This window comes from Pleurodeles waltl, chromosome 8, assembly GCF_031143425.1.
Source record: "Pleurodeles waltl isolate 20211129_DDA chromosome 8, aPleWal1.hap1.20221129, whole genome shotgun sequence".
In the NCBI taxonomy this organism is placed as follows: Eukaryota; Metazoa; Chordata; class Amphibia; order Caudata; family Salamandridae; genus Pleurodeles; species Pleurodeles waltl.
The window spans coordinates 1,181,191,693-1,181,213,049 of NC_090447.1; the positions used below are offsets into that span (position 1 = coordinate 1,181,191,693).

The 21,357-nt window shown below is 42.3% G+C and overlaps 1 protein-coding gene across 2 annotated transcripts in view; it reads left to right on the forward strand.

The window, feature by feature from the left end:
* The window catches only part of ENOX1 (ecto-NOX disulfide-thiol exchanger 1), a 2,146,160-nt gene that overhangs the window by 1,946,814 nt on the left and 177,989 nt on the right, over positions 1-21,357 (forward strand). For both annotated transcript variants that reach the window (XM_069205418.1, XM_069205419.1), the window contains one exon: positions 14,992-15,176. In XM_069205418.1, the coding sequence (XP_069061519.1) occupies positions 14,992-15,176 (185 nt within the window). The remainder of the gene's footprint in view (positions 1-14,991; positions 15,177-21,357) is intronic.

Sequence of the window (21,357 nt, forward strand, 5' to 3'; positions counted from 1 at the left end):
GATAGTGACTGTCAAATTTACAGCTGCGTGGCATGCTTTTGTAAGAGCTATCAATTCTGCCACCTGTGCAGAAAATACTTTCTCGAGCCAGGAGGCTTCGACAATGCCAGTTATGGTACATACTGCGTAACCGGCTCTCAATGTTCCTGCTGAATCTCTTAGACAGGACCCATCAACAAACATAATGTAATCGTTTTCTTTTAACTGGGTATCCTGTATGTCTGGGCGAGGTTTGGTACAGAGCTCAGACACCTCAAGACAATCATGTTCAAATTCTTCCCCATCTTTGATTTCTGTATTTTCATTGGGAAGTAAGGTTGCCGGGTTCAGCACAGTGCATCTCTTTAGTGTAACATTTGGTGACCCCAGTATAATCGTCTCATATCTAGTGAGTCGTGCATTTGTCATGTGTTGTGTCTTAGTTCGTGTCAACAGAATTTCAACTGAATGTGGAACCATTACTGTCAGAGGGTATCCCATGACTATGCCTTCACATTGTGAAAGGCTTTGACCAACTGCTGCAACTGCCCGCAAACAACCCGGTAAGGCTGCTGCGACAGGGTCCAAGGTAGCTGAAAAATATGCTACAGGGCGATTTGACTCTCCGTGGACCTGTGTTAAAACAGACAAAGAACAAGCATCACGTTCATGACAGAACAACAGAAAAGCTTTTCATAATCAGGCATTCCTAATGCTGGTGCCCTGCACATGCATTCCTTCAATTCTAGAAATGATTCAAGCTCCTCTTTTGTCAAAGTTATTGTGTATGGTTCGTCCTTGACTTCTTTCCTGTCAATTTTATTAAAGGTTTTGAGATGATCGAGAAGTTGGGTATCCACTGGCGACAGTAGCCCACCATTCCCAAAAACATCCTGACGTCCCTTTTTGTTATTGGGGGATTCATCTGCAAAACAGCTGTTATTCTTTCCTTTGATATTCTTCGGGATCCTTTCTCAATCAGATGTCTCAAGTATTTCACTTCTCTTTGACAGTATTGCAACTTTCTGGGTGACACCTTGTGTCCATTCTTTCCCAGATGATTCAACAATGCAATGGTATCATATTTACAACTGTCTCTGGTTTTAGATGCAATCAATAAATCATCAATGTATTGTATAAGAGTCGAATTAAAAGGCAGCACAAGAGGTTCTAAGTCCTTCATCAATATCTGATTGAAGATGGATGGTGACTCAGAAAAACCCTGAGGAATTCTGCACCAACTGTACACCTTATCCAGAAATTTGAAACTGAACATAAATTGACTGTCTTCATGAAGGGGTATCGAAAAAAATGCTTGTGATAGGTCTACTACAGTAAACCATTCAGCATCACAAGGAACCTGGAACATTATTACTGCTGGGTTAGGTACCACAGGGCAGCATTTTATCACAATTTCGTTTATTTTTCTCAAATCCTGCACAATTCGAACTTTCCCACAGGGCTTCTTCAAACCCATAATGGGAGAGTTGCACGGACTGCTCAAAACTTCTTTCAGGACTCCCTGTCTGAGAAAATCTGCAATTATTTGTGACACCTCAATGAGGACATCCTGGATCATGTGGTATAGCGGTACTTGTGGGAACACTGCATTCGGCTTTATCTGAACCTTGACTGGTTCTACTCCCTTTATCAACCCTACTTCTTTCCCAGTCAAATCCCACACTTTCTCTGTTACAGTCCCTTGTAAATCAACAGGTAGGTCGATCAAAGTATGCATTGGGAATAAAGTAATCAAAGGGTAGTCTTCATTAGTCTCTCCTCCTTCCTCTATGAATTGACTCTCATCTCCCTCATCGTCGCTGTTTGTTTGTACTTCTATTCCATCATTGGAACAGGTAATCGAACATTTTGTCTTACATAGTAAGTCTCTTCCTAGTAAGGATACCGGGCTTGAATCGCATACAACAAATCTATGCAGGCCTTGGAAATTACCAATTTCAACTTGCACCGGATCAGTAATCGGATTAGTCAGGTACTGGTTTGCCACACCAACCACTCGTATAGTACGCCCTGAGAGAGGTAATCTCGGGACTTCTGCACTTCGAACTGTAGAGCGTGTAGCTCCTGTGTCGACCAAAAATGAAACCTTATAGCCCATTACTTTTCCCTCTACATATGGGCCTCTCTGATCCACCTCTAAAGATGCTGCAAGCCTGCACTCTTCACTGTCTATGCTGTCATCTGACCAATCCTCATTCATGCCACTTTCACCTCGTAATGGGAATTGTTGCACAGTGTTGTTTTGATTGGTTACCTGGCCTGTGACCTGCTGAGGAAGCATCACCTGTTGCTGTCCCATCGGAGCCATGGGTAATTGCATTTACTGTCTAGGCACCATAGGAATCTGCTGCTGCACTGGTTGCATTGATACTGACTGAAAACGCGGCATTTGCATCTGCTGCATGGGTTGTACCCCTGGCATTTGTACCAAATTATTCTGAAAATTCGGGTTTTGATGTCTCCCTTTTGGACCTCGTGGATTTTGTAATGTACCGACATTAATGCTTTGCTGAACTGCACCATCCTGCACCACATTCGGACAATCCCGTTTCCAATGCCCCATGCCCCCGCACGCATGACATGGTGACATCTTTTTCATTCCCTGACCGTCGTTTTGAATAACAACATTATTCATGTCCGAACCGCGGTTCACAAACCCTCGACCTCTGCCTCTCAGCTGTGCCTGAAACACACCATTCATTTGCAGTTGTTGCTGTATCATTTGCTGAACTCCATTCCCCTGTATTCCAGCTTGTGCAGCCCTTATCTGCATCACCATCACTTTCCCCTTCAACTTTTTCTGCTTCAACTCAATCTCATCACTATAGTATTTTGCATACTGCATCACTTCATCAATCGGTTTAGCTTGCCAACAAATCAAATGATTCTTAATCATCTGGCTGACCTCCGGCCTCAGCCCTTCGACGAACCAAAACACAAGGTGATTCATGTCCTTCGGTTCGATAGTCTCAGTACCACTGTAATGTTTGAACGCTTTTAATAATCTCTCGTAATACGCATGTATTGACTCCTTAACCTCTTGAGAGGTCCGGTCGATTTTCTGCCAATCGGTCACCTTCGGCGACACCTTTTGTTTCAAGAACTCAATTACTTTATGATAATATTTCATCACCTCTTCTGAAGGTGCTCCAGTCACCTTATCTCTTGCCGGCTCCTTCGTGGGCCAATCTACCCCTCTCTTGCACTCGAGCCACTAATCTGGCGGAACAATAATCTCAAACAAAGTATTCATGTCTTCCCAGAGACACTTTGCAAGCTTCACGAACCTATCCGTCTGTTGATACCACTCGATCGGCTTTTCTCTTAGCCTAGGATAATCATTCGTAAAGGATAAAATGTCTCCTCTAGTCCATGGCACATGCACTAAAACACCACCAGCTGTCTCTCTCATAGGTAAGATTTTTACTGAATCTAGATTAGGTGTGGTCCCAACTTTATTGGACCCTGGGCTATCTCCCTTTCCCTTATCTCTTTTCTTTTGCCCATCGGCCTTCCCATTTCTCTAATGCACCCCAAATCTGTGCACTTTGCAACAGTTCTCTCAGGTGTGCCTTCATGCCTGCAGATCTCATGTGTTCAAAATCTTTGGAGTCAAAATCTAATCTGTAACTTCTTTTCAAATGTTTAGTGTTTCCAATATCGATATTGTATTTGTCTGCCAAATTCGCTAATCTCTGATGTACTTTGCCTACCTCTTTGGTAATCTTGGGGCATAAGTACCTCAATTCTGCCTCAGTGTATGATTCCAACCTATTTACTCCCATTGTTCCTTCCACTAACTCGGCAGCTTCTGCCCCTAGTCGTACAAAATTCAAGTATTCATCTTGTTTTTCTTTTTCAGGTTCAAGTGTGGTTACTGTAGTCATTTGTGAGGTACAAGTTTTCTCTAACCACTCATTTAGCTGTTGTACTGTAAAACTCTGCAGTGAAATGTTCCCTGCATGTATCATTGGAGAGTGTGAAGTATTTGTACTCATGGTTTGGGGAGTCAAAACTCCCAACCCTGCTTGACGCATTGCTTCGAGAGGTGCCCCTACTGGACTAAGGTCCATCAAAGGTCTTAGTGGCTCATTAACTTGCTCTCCTGGGGCCATTATCTGTGGAGTCTCATAGGCCCTCCTCTTATCGCTTCCTGCGTCATAGCTCCCTGATCACACGTCCCTGTCTTACCTTGCGCATATAATGGCACTGGGGGACCAACAGTAATAGGTAACGATATAGCGGCAGGTGTCTGACATGAACTCAGACTTCTTGGAGCTGCAACACCATAGGTCTGCTCCAGTGTACCCGGTACAGGTACTAACGGTGGTCCTGCTACAGGGTTATACCCAGGTATCAGCTGTGGCGGTTGAGACACTAGCTTCGGGGTCGATTCAATCTGTATTAACTTTGGCTTTGTGTATATCGGTTCTAGCGGCACTATCAAGTTTGTAGTAGTCTCAAGCACTGGGACATCAGGGTAAATTCTTTTTATCTGCGGTGGAGGCTGCAACTGTATCGGCAAGTCTGCGGCAGTGATTACACTGACACCATTCTGTATCAAAGCTGTATCGCTAGTCTGTACCGTATCAGTAACTCCCTTCTCCTGCGTCTGGTTCCCAGGATCCAAGCTAGTGCTTGGAGCGCTGTCGCTCACCGCATACGGTGGCGGACGATCATGTAACAATCTATCCATAAATTCCTCCTCATCATAATCATCTTCCTCTTCCCAGGACCTCTTATTTTCTTTAGTTTGGCCAGAATCTTTGTTGGTTTTACAAGAGGCTTTCTTTCCCTGTGTCTCTTCTCCCTGGGTTATTGCCGGAAATAACTTCAACCCATCTACGATTCCCCTTCTCCACATTTTATTTTCATTGTTCCACTTAGCTTCTGCATATGATTTTTCTGCCCTTCTGAGCCTCCTCTGAAACCTTTCTTGTCTGTGTCTAAGAGCCATTAAGTCCCAAATCGCTAAAGCCTCATATTGTGCCGGTCTCGAAGGTGGCTTCTGTGTGCTTAACATCCACCTCAGGTTTTCTAATACCTTTGGATTAAACGTCCCATGCTCTGGAAACGCTACCCTTCCTTTTCCGTTAATTTGCACCACTGTTTCATCCATAAACAAGGTGCGACACCTTTTTCTTCCATCACTATGTAAGCCGGAGTACCCTCAGATGGTGTAGGTTCACAATCAGTTGCTACAATATATACATCTCCTTTTAGAGCGCTTTTGAATGCCTTGACAAAATTCATTTTTGCAATTCTTTATTTCGTATTTAATCTAAATGGCTTAGTTCCCAGGAAACTCTTCACCTGCCCTTTCTCAACCTATTGCCTCTCACGGACGGCAGCCAATCCGTGCGCGACCCCTCTCGGCATCTGACCTATCTCAGCGCGGCACCACTGACGTCATACTCACACACACTGCAGCTGACAAAGTCTTGCGGCTCGTCCACTCTTCACTGACCACTTACAACTCATACAAACTAATGCGAATTATTGCGAGCACCTTAAAATGACAACACAAATCTGTCGGTTTACTACAGGGAGGGTAACACATTTGCTTCAGAACTTTACAGAGATTTCACTTGAAGCCTCGGCCGCTACTCTCTCCTTCTCAGTTCCCACATACGCAAGCAGAATTCGACCTGCAAATCCTACTCTCGACTTGTCAATGACTCCTTCTAATGCACTTTAGAATTTGTCAAATCTCCATCGAAGGTTTCACACATACATCATAACTCAAACTCGACTTGTCAACCACGCCCGATTGACCTATTAAACCGCACAGATTACAACATAAACCACATTTATCATCATACTCCGGAGTCTTAGACCTTAACAGGTCCGTACACGATAGTCAACCACGTGGATAATTTTGAGCAACAAGCGCTACATTCACATGAAGTATGCCAACTTCCCTACTCTCATACTGTGGAGTGCGCCTACTCCTGCTAAACAACACTCAATTCGGCCTAAATACACACAAAAAATTTCACAACCACCTGCAAGATGCATAAGCTTAAGCAAGCGCAAAGACCCTAACCACACATACTATGGCGCCGAGAACATTCCCAACTCATTTAGGCAGGCTCCGAGATCCCGGGAAAGCCGTGGCGAACCTAGCAATCCATCATCTCTCCAAATTGCATTATCACGGAAAAACAAATTAAACAATGAAACTCTGTCCTAGGGCCCCCAAGGGCCGAACCGTCGCTCTGCTACCAGAAACTGCTAACGCGTCCTTCTATGTTAATTTATACACATCGGGACTCGATTTAGGCCGATGAATCTTTTGACCCAGTGGTGAGACACCGTAAGACGAGACAACTAATCAATATATCAATCAATATATCAATAATATTTTCAACATATATCACCACAATATATTTCACTTTAGACATTAGTAAACCTTCGGCGCAACCATGACCTTTCAGTCATAAATAACCACACCTTATTGAAGTTTTGTGAATTTTATTCCCTATTGATTACAATCTAATAGCAGATGTATTAATCTCAAAACCAAGAAGCAAAAGAGCATAGTCACAATGCGGCAACTATGATGAGGTTTCAACAATACAATGATCACAAACATAAGATAGTAATAAGGAGGTAAACAAATCAAAATGCATAGAACCTCTTATATGTCTTAGTTCAGCATAGCACCACGTCAGTCAAGTCAACTACGTCAGTCAAGGTGAATGCCTCATCTAGCCACTAATTAGCATAAGCATGTTGGGCTTCATGCAAAACAATTTAGAACATCAATTTGGAAAACATCTAACTAAGGTCTCTTATCAAAAATACACAGCAGTTGGTACCTAGAAAGAAAAGGCAAACAAATGAATTTCCATTAGCAACAGTATAATTACCCTCCTCGAAATAGGTCAGCACACAGGATCAGTCTTCGTCTTCAGGACATCAGTTAGATTGCCGTCAGTCTATCTAATCTAAGGGAAGGGGGCACTTCCCTCATAAGGAGTAAAATGTAAAAGGACTACTAAGGGTGAGGATGGTTTTGTCTAAGTCTCAAATCACCAAATAGAGTGACAGAGTTTCTGGATGCAAATCGATATCATTCCCTACCTAATGCCTCTTGTCTCTCGTGTCATGAGTTTTTATCCCTTTTTTGTAATACATTCCCCCAAAATTCTATTGGACAGTCACTACAACCCATTATCTGTAACCTATCAAATTATACTTTAAGTAAGGCACTTGTCATTCTATGATAATTTACATTCTTCTAATTGGTCTTCATAATTGACGTTTTTCGTAGGTGGCACATCCGGGGTTACTTCATTTTCTGGCACGTTCATCAGTTCATAAGTTCTCTTTTCCGTGATTCGATGTCCTTGAAAGTGTCCATATTTGTTGCAAAGCTTATAATTTTTATACTAAAGCTGCTAGCATGCGGATGGGAATATAACTGTTAATGATACAATAAGCGGAGAAAAGAACAAATGCTGGGTCATGGCCTTTGCGAGTCAGCACACTGAAGAAACAGAAAAATACGCTTTAATATGAGAGCTACACAGCTAGTTTTCGACTCACGCTAACTTAAGATGTATGGATTCTAATAAAATGCAATCTTTATACGTGTTAATATTTTCAGTTAGTCATAATACAAGCAATTATTTCTTACAGTCGACATTAGTTTATGCATGTGAAAAATTCTCCACGTTTAAAATACGTTGCAATGAATAATATTATTAATGCAGCATTGTTAAATATAAGCATTTCACATCTAAAATAGGTAATGTTTAAACTACGCTCTCTCTCACAACCACCAAAACTGAATATGTACTCATTCGCCAACCATCCTTTCTGTTCAGGAATTTAGTAAACTGAGTTCCACCACACACATTTCACACAACATGAGGAATGAGCAGATTCTGAGCTACTATCTCTGTCAATCAGACTTGACAGCATCCACTAGACAACTCGCTCTGATAAGTGGGGCGAATCCCCAAGCTCCCCAATGGAGCATCAACAGATGATTTCAGGGGACATTCTTTGCTTTATTAGAGACCCTCAGCTGGTATGTGTGTTGTGTGGCGCTTTAGAGTTGTGGAAGGGGATAACTTTCAAATAATTACTTCTGATGCCTTTTGGATGGGTTCCATATTGTATATACCACATACATAAATACACAATTCCAGGCATTTATGTTATTTATTTTAATTTAATTTATTTATGCAGTTTTTCGTAGTACAAATGTGGCACAAGTGCTTTCGAGAGCATAAAAGCCCCATATAGAAGTTTAAACATTGATCATAAGCAAATAAAGGAGTCAAAATATAAATGATTATACAAGTGAGATCCAGGGTTAGAACTGAATAAACATAGATAACAAATCAGTGTGAATAAAGGTAAAAAGTATGACCGTTCCCGAGTAAGAACCAACCACAAGCAGTGTGTGTAAGACTTGCGGGTTGGTAAACAAGGACCGGAGTGAAATCTAAGTCACCAACCACTTCTCAGGCAGAGGCATTTTAAGCTCCTGTTAGAATGCTGCAAGACAAGGGGTCATGCTGGTAGGGGTGAATTCCAAGTTATTGGGGCACTGCTGAGAGAATGATTGGTTCACTTGTTGTTCTTGTTTAAATGCAGGAGGTTCAAAGTCAAGGGGCTGTGCTTTTCTTGACCTCCACTGACCATGAGAGATTTGGAGTTTGTCCATTAGGTAGGAGAGGGTAGACTTTTGAAGGACTTTGTAAGTGATGCAGGATGATTTTAATTGTTTGGTGGTCAGTTTGACATGGACAAACTGATTCGTGCTAACCTGTCCAGATTACTAAAGTATTTCCACTGTGTAATCCTCTACATTTCAAGACCGAAATAAACATATATTCTTAATTTCTTCCTCACTGCGGACCCCACAACTGTTAAATTTCATCTCCAATAATTAGTTTGCTAATGGATCAAAATCTCTTTTAATAAGAAGTTGAAGACTTATTTTGCAAATACGTGGACTCCAAAATATTGTTTGCTAAAATGTAATCTTTAATACGTATCTCCGTACTAAAATGTGAGACCTTGAAATGTAAATTCACTACCCAAGCATTCCAAGTCTGTGTTATTGTAGCGTTCTAATTCCAGTCCTTATGATTTAGGGTGCACCTGCTTTAGAGTGGGATTACATGCAGGTTGAAATCTCTTGTAACATAAAGATTTTGGTAGTCTGTGGTTTTGCTAGAGGTATTTTTGGAATCTGTTTTCACTTGCTGCAGAAGATGCTACTGGTTCCTGTTAGAAATTAGATTTCTGATTGGTTAGGGTAGGCACCTGAGCCAGGCAGAACCCACCACTCTAATCAGGGCAAGTAAGTTACACACCAGAGATGGCCTATGCTCACCCTCTGGTAGCTTGGCACAGAGCAAATAGGCTTATCATCAGGGGCAATGTATAAAGTGTTTGTCCAACAGTCTCACACCAGTAACACAATGTATACACCACAAAAGAGTCTCCACACATGACTATATAAAAATATGTTTCTCTATTTTGTATACATCATGAGACAAGAATGGCATAGATTATAAATATTGTGCGTATAATGCAAGGACTGAAACAGTACTCGTTATTCTGCAAAGATCCACGTCACATGCATCATGAGATCAGTAAATTACTTCACAAGAGGTGAAGCGACTAAACATTACCTAAGCATTACTTTACATGTATGTGACATCTCAATACTTTCCAAAGGAACACAATATATTTAGAGACAGTCCTCCATTTGCACGACAGCACATCAATCATGCCATATTACTATGACTACGTAGAGTGCATTACACCTGCTCATCTACTAAACTTTAAACAGTACTGAGGTCGCATGATTCCTTTGGAATAAATGTAAGTATAACAACGTAGGCTGCAGGAGCACCTGCACACCTACTACACTAAGTACAGTTATTTCTATAAACTTGTAATCCTGAATGCATTAAATTGAGCCGGGACTAGGGAGGGGGGCTCTGTTGAGGGTTCACCTTGTAATAATGAGCCACAGTTCCAGGGAAACAATGTACTTCATAAGGTTGATACCCAGAGCCCTCCGTGGCCGCTGGGTTTCTTTCTCTGGAATGAAGAAAACAGTGCCACACGTAAAGGTAGCGTGGGACAGCAGTATGACACCCCCAGGACACACAGAGACTCGGAATGCAACTGCATGGAGAACACCCACACTACAGATATCAGTGAGGAAGTCTTGGTTGGTCCCCTGCTCACTGACTAGACACAAGCCAGCTGTGGTTAGTCAGGAAAAGCCACTGATGCAACCCTTCAACGTGGTGCCTTCTCCTCTGTGCGGTGGCTCAAACACAGGGAGGGGCCTCACAGAGGGGGTTCCCTCATGGAAACGGTGCAGGGGACAACACATGCCACTGTCCTCACCCGCATCTGGACGAGGAGCCAAACAAGCACTTTTGAAAGTGCTCAACGCGCACTGGAAGGCAATAAAATGCCCACCACACACTAGGCATGAAGAAAAAGAGCAGAAACCAGCACTCACCTCAACCTAATTGTGTCCAACATGTAGTGGTTGTCCCTAGCAGAGGGGCTTAAGGGGACACCTGTGATGGCCCTGAGAGAACACTTGGTGCAGGGAGTACAATGAAAGATAGTAGGCTGAGGGCTAGCACATAGGGTAGTCAACAAAATGGCAGAATCTCCTGGCAACACAACAGTCCCCTGGCGATGCGCAAATTGTAGAGCCTGCAGGGTATGTTTATAAGTCCCACGCAGTGCCTGGTTAAACCAGAGTCAGGAAGCAGCTGGCAGCAGAGCAACAGGCAGAAAAGCATTCTAGTGAGTCCTTTATGACACTGAGCAAGTAGCAGGGCAACAGCAGAAGACCAAAAGTGATCTGAAAACATGGGTTCAGAGCCCCTGTACACATACTCATAAATGCCTTTGATATAGGGGGTGACATCGAAGGAATCTTTTCAATTGTATTATAACCCCCCTTCAACCCAGCCCTGGCTCCAGATATGAGTAGGGGTTAAATCAGCCCTTCGTGTGAGGGCAGGACACAACTTATACAAATGTAGAGTGTGAACTACCTCTACCAGCCCAGGAAGACTATCAGTATGCAGATGAATGCAGATGTATCTCCCGTCACACCCAGGCCTTCCTCTGTTGTGGCTTTCTAGAAAGTATGCACCAAGTGTAGCTGTCACTCAGTCCTAGATGTGGATTGGAGTCAGGCTGCAAAGCACAAAGAGTTATAAACACAGAGAAATGCCCATTTTCTAAAAGTGCCATTTCTAAAATAGTAAGGTAAAATCCAACTACACTAGTAAGTAGGGTTTCTCACTACCATTCTATACATACAAAACATGGCAGCGCTCCTCCTTTCAGATCAGGAATTACAACTACTAGGACATGCAAAACATAAGAACACATGTCCTACCTTTTACTTACACGGCACCCTGCCCATAGGGCTACCTAGTGCCTACGTTAGGGGCAGTGACATAATGAAATTGGAAGGGGTTCCCCTGCACAGTACATAGAGCCCCCGCCACCCGGACTCACGCAGGAGCTCTCAGGCCAGAGTACTGTGCTGAGGGGGCCCCCTGGAGCTCAGGGCTCCCCCACACTGTGGGGGCTGTGAGGGCCATTGTTATGCCCCTGCTTAGGGGTGACTTAAGTTTACTGAAAGGGGAGTTTAGACCTTGCCGAGTAGTTTGAAATGCTAAGTTGAGGTGGCAGTAAATTGTGCACACAAGCACTGCAATGGCAGGTCTGATACAGGTTTGAAAGGCTACTTCCGTGGGTAGTACACACATCGTTGTAGGATCACTAGTAGCTTTTAATTTACAGGCCCTGGGTATATGGTATACCACTCTAGAAGGGACTTACGGGTAAATCAGATATGCTGAAACAGGTGTTAACCAGTTATACCATGTTTTAGGAGTGAGAGCACATGCACTTTATAACTGATTAGCAGTGGTAAAGTGCCCAAAGTCCTAAAGCCAACAAAAAGAGAGTCAGGAAATTAGGAGGAGAAAGTCAAAATGTTTGGGGTAACCCTGCAAAAAAGGCCAGGCCCAACAGTTCCCAAAGACTAACTGAATCTCAAGTGTGCGGAGCACAATTGCGTAATGCCCAGATGTCTTATGGGCAGACGTGCGCTTTAAAAAGTACTAAACAGAAATAATATTGTGTATCATCTTTTAAAGATCTGGCCAGCCATTTCCCTATTCTGCCCAGCTAGTTTCTGAGATGGTGCATTTTCACGTTCCAAGAAAATTAGAAATTGAATTACATTTCCAAAGCCAAATGCCTTAGGTCATTAAGTGGAATAAGTGCCAGTGTGCCGCGAGAAGGCAGCGTGCTTCCGGTATTTTAACATTTCAATTTTGCTGAATATTTTAAGGAGTAATTTATTTACATAATGGTTCTGGCATTATTTCCTCCCCCTATAACGCTTTGCAAAAGAATTAGCTGAGAGCATTGCGGACGTTGAAATCCATCCGAGAAAGCAACTTCCACTGTGCATACTAATCGATCCCCTCGCAGATACCTGTAATCGGTTATAACAGTAAAAGTGCCATTTTCAATTGAACGCAGTCCAAATTGGAGCTGCATAAGAAGAAGGCTTGACCGCTTCTCCAGGCAGCTAATGCGGTAATGTCTATGCAGAGCCAACACCTTTCCTTTCCTCTTCCAGCTGTTATAACAGTTTTGCCTTTTTGTGTCACTTGCCTGGCAAATGATCCCTGGAGCTGCCGCTTTCCATTAGTTCACACTACAGAGGGTATGGCATTGTCCCAGGCCATTTTGTACTCTTTGCCAATCAACATTTCCTGCTGCTTAAAATACATGTGATATAAGCTCTGCTGTTTGCGCGCAGTGCCAGTGTTATACTTAGGGCCAGATGTAGCAAAGGTTTTTACCCATTCTGTGTCTATGGGAAAAAGTGTTCGTACATATGGCCCTTAGTATACAAAAAAGTGATAGGCGGATGCTGAAATCATTCTAAGCCACTGGGACCGCATCACAGTTCACCGTTATTTTTGTGCACTTCGGTCAGGGTCACTGGAATTATGTCGCATAATTAAGCATTTACCTGATTTGCCAGAGGATCTATATTCTGCCGTATAATCTGCAGATTTTAGCAAACATTGGGGCAGATTTAAGAGCCACTAGCGACTCCTTGCTCCAAAGTAGTATCATTTTTGTTTACACTAATGGGGCCCAACAAGGCCAAAATTGCTGCGCCAGATTCACAAAGTGAACCAATGCATGCATTGCACCACTTTGTAACCATTTGCGCCACGTTATGCCTGCGCCAGGCATAATGTATGCAAGGGGGGTGTTCCCCAGTTAGGGGCGACGAAAAGAAATGGTGCAAAGAAATCTAAGAGATTTCTTTGCATCATTTTGTTTGGCACTTTTAACGCCTACATGGAGCAGGCATTCAAAGGGGGCACACCACTGTTTACAATGGGCTCCTATGTACTGTTCAGGGTTAGCGCCAACATTTTGGCACTAACCTTGAACAGTACATCAATAGCGTAAAAAATGTTGATGCCCTTGCTCCCTACCCTGCGCCATGGTGCACCGGACCTTAGATACTACGCACAAATTGTGGTGGTAGTGGGGCGCTGCGCGGCGCAAGGAAAGGGGCGCTGCACTGGGTGCAGCGCCACTTTCCTTAAATCTGTCCCATTGTTTTTAGCTCAAAGGGATCAAACGTTATTTAAAAAAGCAGCAACTGTTGCAGCACAGTGAAATGCCTTTTGCAAAGTTTGACTGGTCATCTTTTTAGTTGCCAATGCTCAAACGGGTACTACTGAGCGAACCTTTTACTTTGGTAATGTTTACTTGTGAAAATGCTAAGATATTAAATAAATACTATCACAAAATGTGCTGCATTACGCCACATTATTTGCCTTTTGTTGCCAATAATTTAGCAAACTCTGACACATTATTTGGTACACCCTGGTTGCATAATTCTGTGGCCCTGATTTTGGTGCTTTACGAAGATTACTGCAAGCGGCTGCCATCGAGTGCCACTAAATGTGGCAACAACACAGAGCCAGATTGAAACAAATTACCTCAGAAGTTGCCTTTTTGCTACTGTTAAGGGATAACCTGGATGTCAAAATGGCATGTTACTTGGAACTCTGAAAATACTTTCATCGGAAATTCAAAATAAACTTCAGTCTCTTTTATATAATTCCATTCCAGTATATTTTCTGGTACATTGGAGCACATTCTGGGAATGTGGATGGGGTCTTTTTACAATCCCTTTAAATGCGCTGTAAAATCCCTTTCTGTTCAGGCTTCAATTAACTTATTTAGTATTATTTATTTTAGGGGTAGATGTGTTTGACCTATTTCCACCATTTGGTACATATGTTTGTCCTAGTCCTACTTTTAAGACCATGTTACAGAAATTGTGCCTTGTGCAAAAAAAAGGAAACTCGCTTTTATTGTTTTATTGTTTGTGTAATAGGAAGTGGAACAATCACATTTTATCCCAGTTCATATTACAAAATGATTTTGCACTAAGGTGAAAATTAAGGGAAGGTGTAAATCAGATAGTTTTGTGTAGCGTAATCATACAAAATTTCCTAAAAATGCTGCGAGATTATGTGGCATTATGCAAGAGTAATTCTGCATTTAGAGCTCTTTGCTTAGTGTAAAAATGCCATGTCACATCTAAAATTGATGCAAGAATGCATTGTGCGCTAATAAAATCGCGCTAAATGCAACAGAACACAAACAACAACATGATCCGATGCTCGCTAAATGTGCTCTCACAGTAGTATTTTCCCCTCTAGATTACTCTTAATTATGCGAACAGACATAATCGTGTTGTTGTCTGTCCTCTCTGCATTCATGTACCTATCTCTCCTGAGCCTACATTCACAAATTGACCTCCGAGCTGCAGCTCATCGGCCGAGGCATGTTAATTCTGTTTTATTGTGAGAGGAGATTGTACTCCATGTTTGATAATAATTGGGACATGTCCCCGTGTGTCCCTTTCAGCTCTTGCTGCCCAAGCGTACGCACTCAAGGAAGAGAACGACAGTCTGCGCTGGCAACTTGATGCGTACCGGAACGAGGTGGAACTGCTAAAGCAGGAGAAAGGACCACTCGGCCGAACAGAAGAGAGTGTGACGAGGACTCAACAGCTGCAGGTCCTGCAGCAAACGATGCAAAGCATGCAGCAGGTACGGCAGAGTTACGAGCAGCACGCAAGGGAGGTACCACTAGCTGCTGAGCATTACTCACATACAATGTATTATTGTCCACTAGCCACTTAGCATTACTCACATACAATGTACTATTGTCCACTAGCCACTTAGCATTACTCATATACAATGTTTTAATGTCCACTAGCCACTTAGCATTACTCAAATGTAACGCATTAGAGTAATAATTATGGGTATGCACAACTTTTATTTCTCTCCCATTCAAGCAAAAGTTAAAAACTGTTGCCTTATTTATAGCAGCTAGGTTGGAGTTTTCCACTGTTTAGCAACTCCACAGAGAGTCCCCGCGCATATTCAGGACCAGGTCCAGGGTGTCCCTTGGTGGGGCATACTGGACAGGGAGAATGGTGGGCATGACAGCTGCACCTTTACCTAGATCGCTGGTAAGTACAGCGGAGGGACTTAATCAGAGGCAGCTCATGGTGGATGTGGTGATAGGACCATGTAGGGTGCAGCAGGTGGGTCGCTGGCCACACAAGGTGCGAGCGAGTTGGGCCTGCCAGCAGTCTTTGTGACTGGCCTTAAATCATGGGATAGAATGTTGCCAAGCACCATCCGTCCTGCCTTGAGCTGCCCATCATGGCAAAGAATCAGTATCCAGGTGACTCTTTCCCCCAGGTGATTTTTTTATTTTTTGTAACTGGATGCTTTGCACTATGTGTAGATTCCCATAGTTTAAAAAAATATGCCGACCTGTGGACCATCAGCACGTGCTTCCTCACACACCCCTCGGTATGTTTAAGTTTTGTGAAATTTCAGATATGGAATTACCCTGTACTATACATTGTCATGGCATGTTTGCTAAATATTATTAATATTTTTCCCATGTCCGCATTCTACCTCTGAGCTTAATATGAGTTGCATAGATCTCTAATAATGAAGATATCAATTGCTTAATTTTATGCATGGGTTCATCTTCAGAGAATGAGGTAGAATATTGTGGTGTAGTCTCTGGTTTCAGTGGGATGAAAAATAAGGGGTGAGGATGGTCTTAACTTTCCATGCATCAGTAGTTATCAATATCAGAACAATGGTATAGTTATGAGACCAGATTTTAATTGTCAGGTGACCTTTAGTCAAATATGGTGCAATTTAAACCACTTTATTTACTAATTTATAATAGAAGGGATTCTGCCATCCCTGTATGATAGCCTGTCTCTAATGTCTTTGTATTAGGTGACCTGTGACACGCTCAGTCACCTATTGCAAAGAAATGACATCAGAATTAAGCTGTAATAAAAGAATTTGTCAGTGACTTGCAAAATCCTTATAATGTACAGGAGAGAGTACGTTTCCCAATTCATGTGTATTTATTAGCATTTTTTAAAAACCACAGCCTGACCTTATGGGTATGGATCACTTTACATACATTAAGGTTCCAGAAGCATCTGTACAAGCCTCTCAAAAGCCAGATGAATATGCAATAACAGCAGTTGAAAACACAGACTCATCCTATATACAAGCTGATGGAATAACAGGAAGACAAACACCAAAGAACAAAATAGTCATACATACATACCGAAGGCAAATTCACTCACTGTGGACCTTTTCAAAGGGGGACGTGTCTTTGGAGTAACATAGCTTTCACCCCTCCTTCCTGAAAGGCTTCATACAAGGATGTTGTCCTGACAGACTGCCGAAACAGGCTTTAGAATTACTCCCTAAGTGTCAACATACAAATAAAAGACATATTCATTATACATTATTAAGGCATTCTAGACATTTCATTATTATTATAAAAAGGGAAGCACCCCACAGCAAAGCCTGAATGTGTCCAGCCAAGATATTAATTAAACAAGCATTTGCAATGCAATAGGTCTCGCATTTGCGAGAGTTAGAGCTATTGGCATTGTAAAGGACAAAGGCTTTTATCTATGTGTTTTGCTTTGGAGTACAGTGAATGTATGTGGTTTGGAGTGGAATTGTGTGGGTTGAATTGGAATTCTTAGTTGTGGAACTGTGTGGGGTGGAATTGTGTGGTGTGTAGTGTGTTTGGGTAGTGGAATTATGTGACATCGTGAATAGACAGAGGCCCTGCCCTTCCCTAAGGCAAATATACCAGCTGTCCAGAGACCAGAATCACAAGATTTCAGAAAATACCAGTTATAAATCATATGCTAGGAAAAATGGCCCTGTACCAAGAGTTAAAATATTCACCATTGTTCATGTGACACTTAATTGTCCCCCAAATTCACTTTCAAGAAAACAAAATTCTGTTTGAATTTCTCCTATGTTATGCCAGGGTGCTTCCATTGCTGAAACATTCCATTTATTTTACTGTTATGTCACACGTGCAATGGCTGGTGAAGGGTACAGCTAGTGACAATTATTAGTTCATCAAAATTCATGTACCATAAAATAAAATGCTATCAGTGCTCGTTCACGGGCCTTCAGAATTGGTGTGTGGTGCTATACCGTCTGTTCTAGTCAGTATTGTACCATCGTAATTTATGTGCCAGACAAAATGACCATGTGTGCTAGTTACCAGCAGATCAGAATCGATATGCTTGAATAAAACAGCAGTAGAACTGCTGCTGTTATCTGCTAGTGCGGTAACACCATATGCCCCTTGCTTCTGATGTGCTGCCATTACATGCCTCACATACAGGGCCCAAACAACAGACATCTCCCGCTACCCAATATGATGACCCTCAAGTCATGCGTACACAAATCCTCCCAAAACCTCTGAATCCAAAGAAATTAAGAAGGATGTAGATGTTTGGTAACTGACAAGCTGATTTCTTAATTTCCAATCAAGTAACTGTGTCTGTTACTGATGTGAAAAATGATGCTGGCGCTCCTCCACCCCAAGATCAATTGATCATTCGCCCAGCTAGATACAATTTGACATGAGGGTTGCCCCAGCAGTCTTCTTTGAAAACCCTTACCTCTCCTGGTAGTTGCTGAATTACTTACCTTGATTCTCATGAGCAGGGGCAAAGCCTTTGACACGCACATCATTGATTAAACAACAAACTTTATGAGTAGAAAGGTGACCCCCAAACCTCTGTATGAAGAAGTGCCGTGTAGGTGTGCGTGCAATTCCCTGTAACTGGTGTCATGTTTTGCTTTGATATCGCATGTCAACCTAATGTAGAAGTAACACCAAGTCACTAGTGAGGACAGGAATCCATACTGCAGATAGCGAAGTAAAATTTGAAATGGTGTAAAACGAGATGCAGGATGTTGCAGATATACCTACTACAATAGGAAACTGGCTGTCATTTTCTAATTGAAGTGCTTTCAGTTAATCTATTCCACTCTTAAACACTGAATCCATTAAAGAAGTGATCATGTTTTATCCGCAACTACAAATCACTAAAGAAGATGAAAAAATAACAGGAAGAAATACAACTCTCTGCGCTGAATTTCATAGTTATTTATGTATCGGTACAACAGCCGGGAGGCCCACACAGTAAACATTTATTTTGGAGTTCACAGGAACAGACATGCCTATATCTTATTCTACCAGAAGTCTGCAGAATTTTAAGTATTTTTATCTGTGCTTTGCAAGACGTGACTGCACTCAGCAAAAGAAGAAATGAGCGTGAAAAATAGCTCCATGGTCTTCAACTATCAACACGAAGACAGAAGACACTTGTTTTTATTTTGTTTCTAGTAGGTAGGCTGCTCCACGCCCGCTGGCTTGTCACGCACGAATTAAACACACGGATGCCACTACCTTCTAAAAGAAGGGCCACCTGACAACAGGCTTCATCACCAGAAATAATTCGCTTTTTTTCGAAATGAATAATGTGAACTGGCTGCCATTACGTTATCATTTGCATGGCTCTTTCATGTTGCCATGCAATACACAATATCATTCTTGATTACACGCCGGGTCCTACTTAGAGGTGATGCATTTCGGGACTTCATATTCATAGGAAACTCAAGGTGCAGCTGCTGGTGTAATAATGTTAATAAAACTAATAACAATACTACTGCTGCTACTACTACTACTACTGATATTAATAATAATAATAATAATCACTATTGAATCCACTGAATGGATCTGTGTTTCATTTCATGGTCACAGGTTCTAATCCTGGCGGGTAAACTCAGGCCCATATTTATACTTCTTTTGCACTCCATTTGCGCCATTTTTGGAGGCAAAAGCGGCGCAAACATACAAAATATGTTTGTTTTTTGTAAGTTTGCGCCACATTTTAGTCAACAAATGACGCAAATGCGGCGCAAAAAAAAGTATAAATATGTGCCTCAGTCTTTCACCCTTTCAAAGTTGCTAAAAAGAGTAACCCTGAGTTGCAGAACTGTAAACATCTGTTGTTCAGCTCCAAGATAGTCTTGTGGGTCAACGTACACTTTCCACATGCACATGCTATGTTACTATTGCCTTTAAATATATTTGTGGAGGGCTATTTCAGTCTGAATAAGTCCCTTGGTGCTGTCACATGGCCCAGCCTAGTTACAATCTAATCAACCACTACCTGCTACCTGTTAGCAAGCATGTGTTTATTGTTTTGTGGAAGCTGAGGAGGGTGAGAGAATTAACAGTTTAAGCGAGCCAGAGTTGCTGCACTCCCCATACAAAGGTGTACACAATAAATGTGGGTAGTGTCAGTATTAATAGCTATAAAGTGTTAGCCAAGAAATGTAGAAGTAGAGCGCAGTGTAAAATATTTATTTTAAAGAACATCATATACCCACTTGTTAACCTTTAAAATACGGGGCTACTAACAGGGGCTTCCCTTCCTTAGTACACTAGGGCATTGTTTCTCCAGGTCGGGCATCTGAAGTATGTGGTCTACCTTTGTTTTTATAAACTCCTCCTTTCCGGGAGGAACCATAGCAGGGAAAAGGTCCCTAGACACCTCCTGTCATTTGTCTGTCCACATTTGGAGATGGGTATTCTTTCTCATTTTCTTCTATTACAAGACTCCTCTCCTTCTCACAGAGACTGAGGGGTATATTTATAAGCCCCTAGAGCCACCTTGCGCCACATTAGCGTAATTTTGTTTTTACTTTAATGTGGCCCAACGAGGACAAAATCCTTGCACCATATGTACAAAGTGGCGCAATGCATGCATTGCACCACTTTGTAACCTTTTGTGCTACATTACGCCTGCGCCAGGCATAATGTATGCAAATGGACCATTCCCTCGTTAGAGGGGGGCGAAGAAATGGCGCAAGGAAATCTAACAGATTTCGTTGTGTCATTTTTCACGGCACTTTTAACACCTGAACAAAGCAGGCGTTAAAAGGGGGCTTCCATTATTTAGAATGGGCCCCTATATACTCTGCAAGAGTAGTGGCAATAAATTGGCGCTACTCCTGCAGAGTACATCAATTGCATCAATAAAAATGACGCTATGCCAGCCCTGCGCCATATTATAAATACGGCGATGGCATGGTGGAGGTAGGGGGTTGCTAAGGGCCGCAGGGAAAGTGTTGCTTTACTCGGTGCAGCGTCACTTTTCATAAATCTGCCCCTGAGTGTGCTGCAGGAGTTGAGCGTGCAACATTCTGGATGCTCCCCCTCGCTAGCGCGAGTGATGTGCTGCTCTTGAGCCCTACACTAGATGGCCACCTGCATAACACTACCTTGCTTGTTTTCAGTCCGTACCTGAGAGGGCCACTACGGAAGGGCTCTCTAACTCCAGCAGCAGGATCAAGTTTGGCAAGAGCGGTGAGGTGAGAAAAAGTCATGGAAGGAAGATTTCTCTTCCTAGTTTTACTGTATTCATTCTCACCTTGACCTTCTTGTTAGCATATCTATTTAGAAGGGGTAAGGGCCCACTATCTGCCTCCTGATGCTGGATTTTCTCTCCTATGTTTTTCTGTGCCTGGAATGTCTTTTGGAAAGGGTGTCTTCTGGTTTTCATCCTGGTTAGATGTCTTTTCCTGGCAACTCTTTGGTTTGGGAGCCATGGAAATCACCAGTATTGTTTTTAAGTTTTAAGTTTTCTTTTTAAATCAGTAAAATAAAGAAAAAAGAGAAAAAAGGAAAAGTCAGAAAAAGCATTTTTGTCTATGTCAGTGTCCTTTTTTTATGTCTTCTTTTGTTAGACAGTGTATTGACCTAACCCTTCCCCCACTCGGGTCTGTTTCCTAGGTCCTTGAAGTTTTAGTCCCAGACTTCTTTCTCTTATTCAAGGAACAGGATGTTACTCTCTTTTTA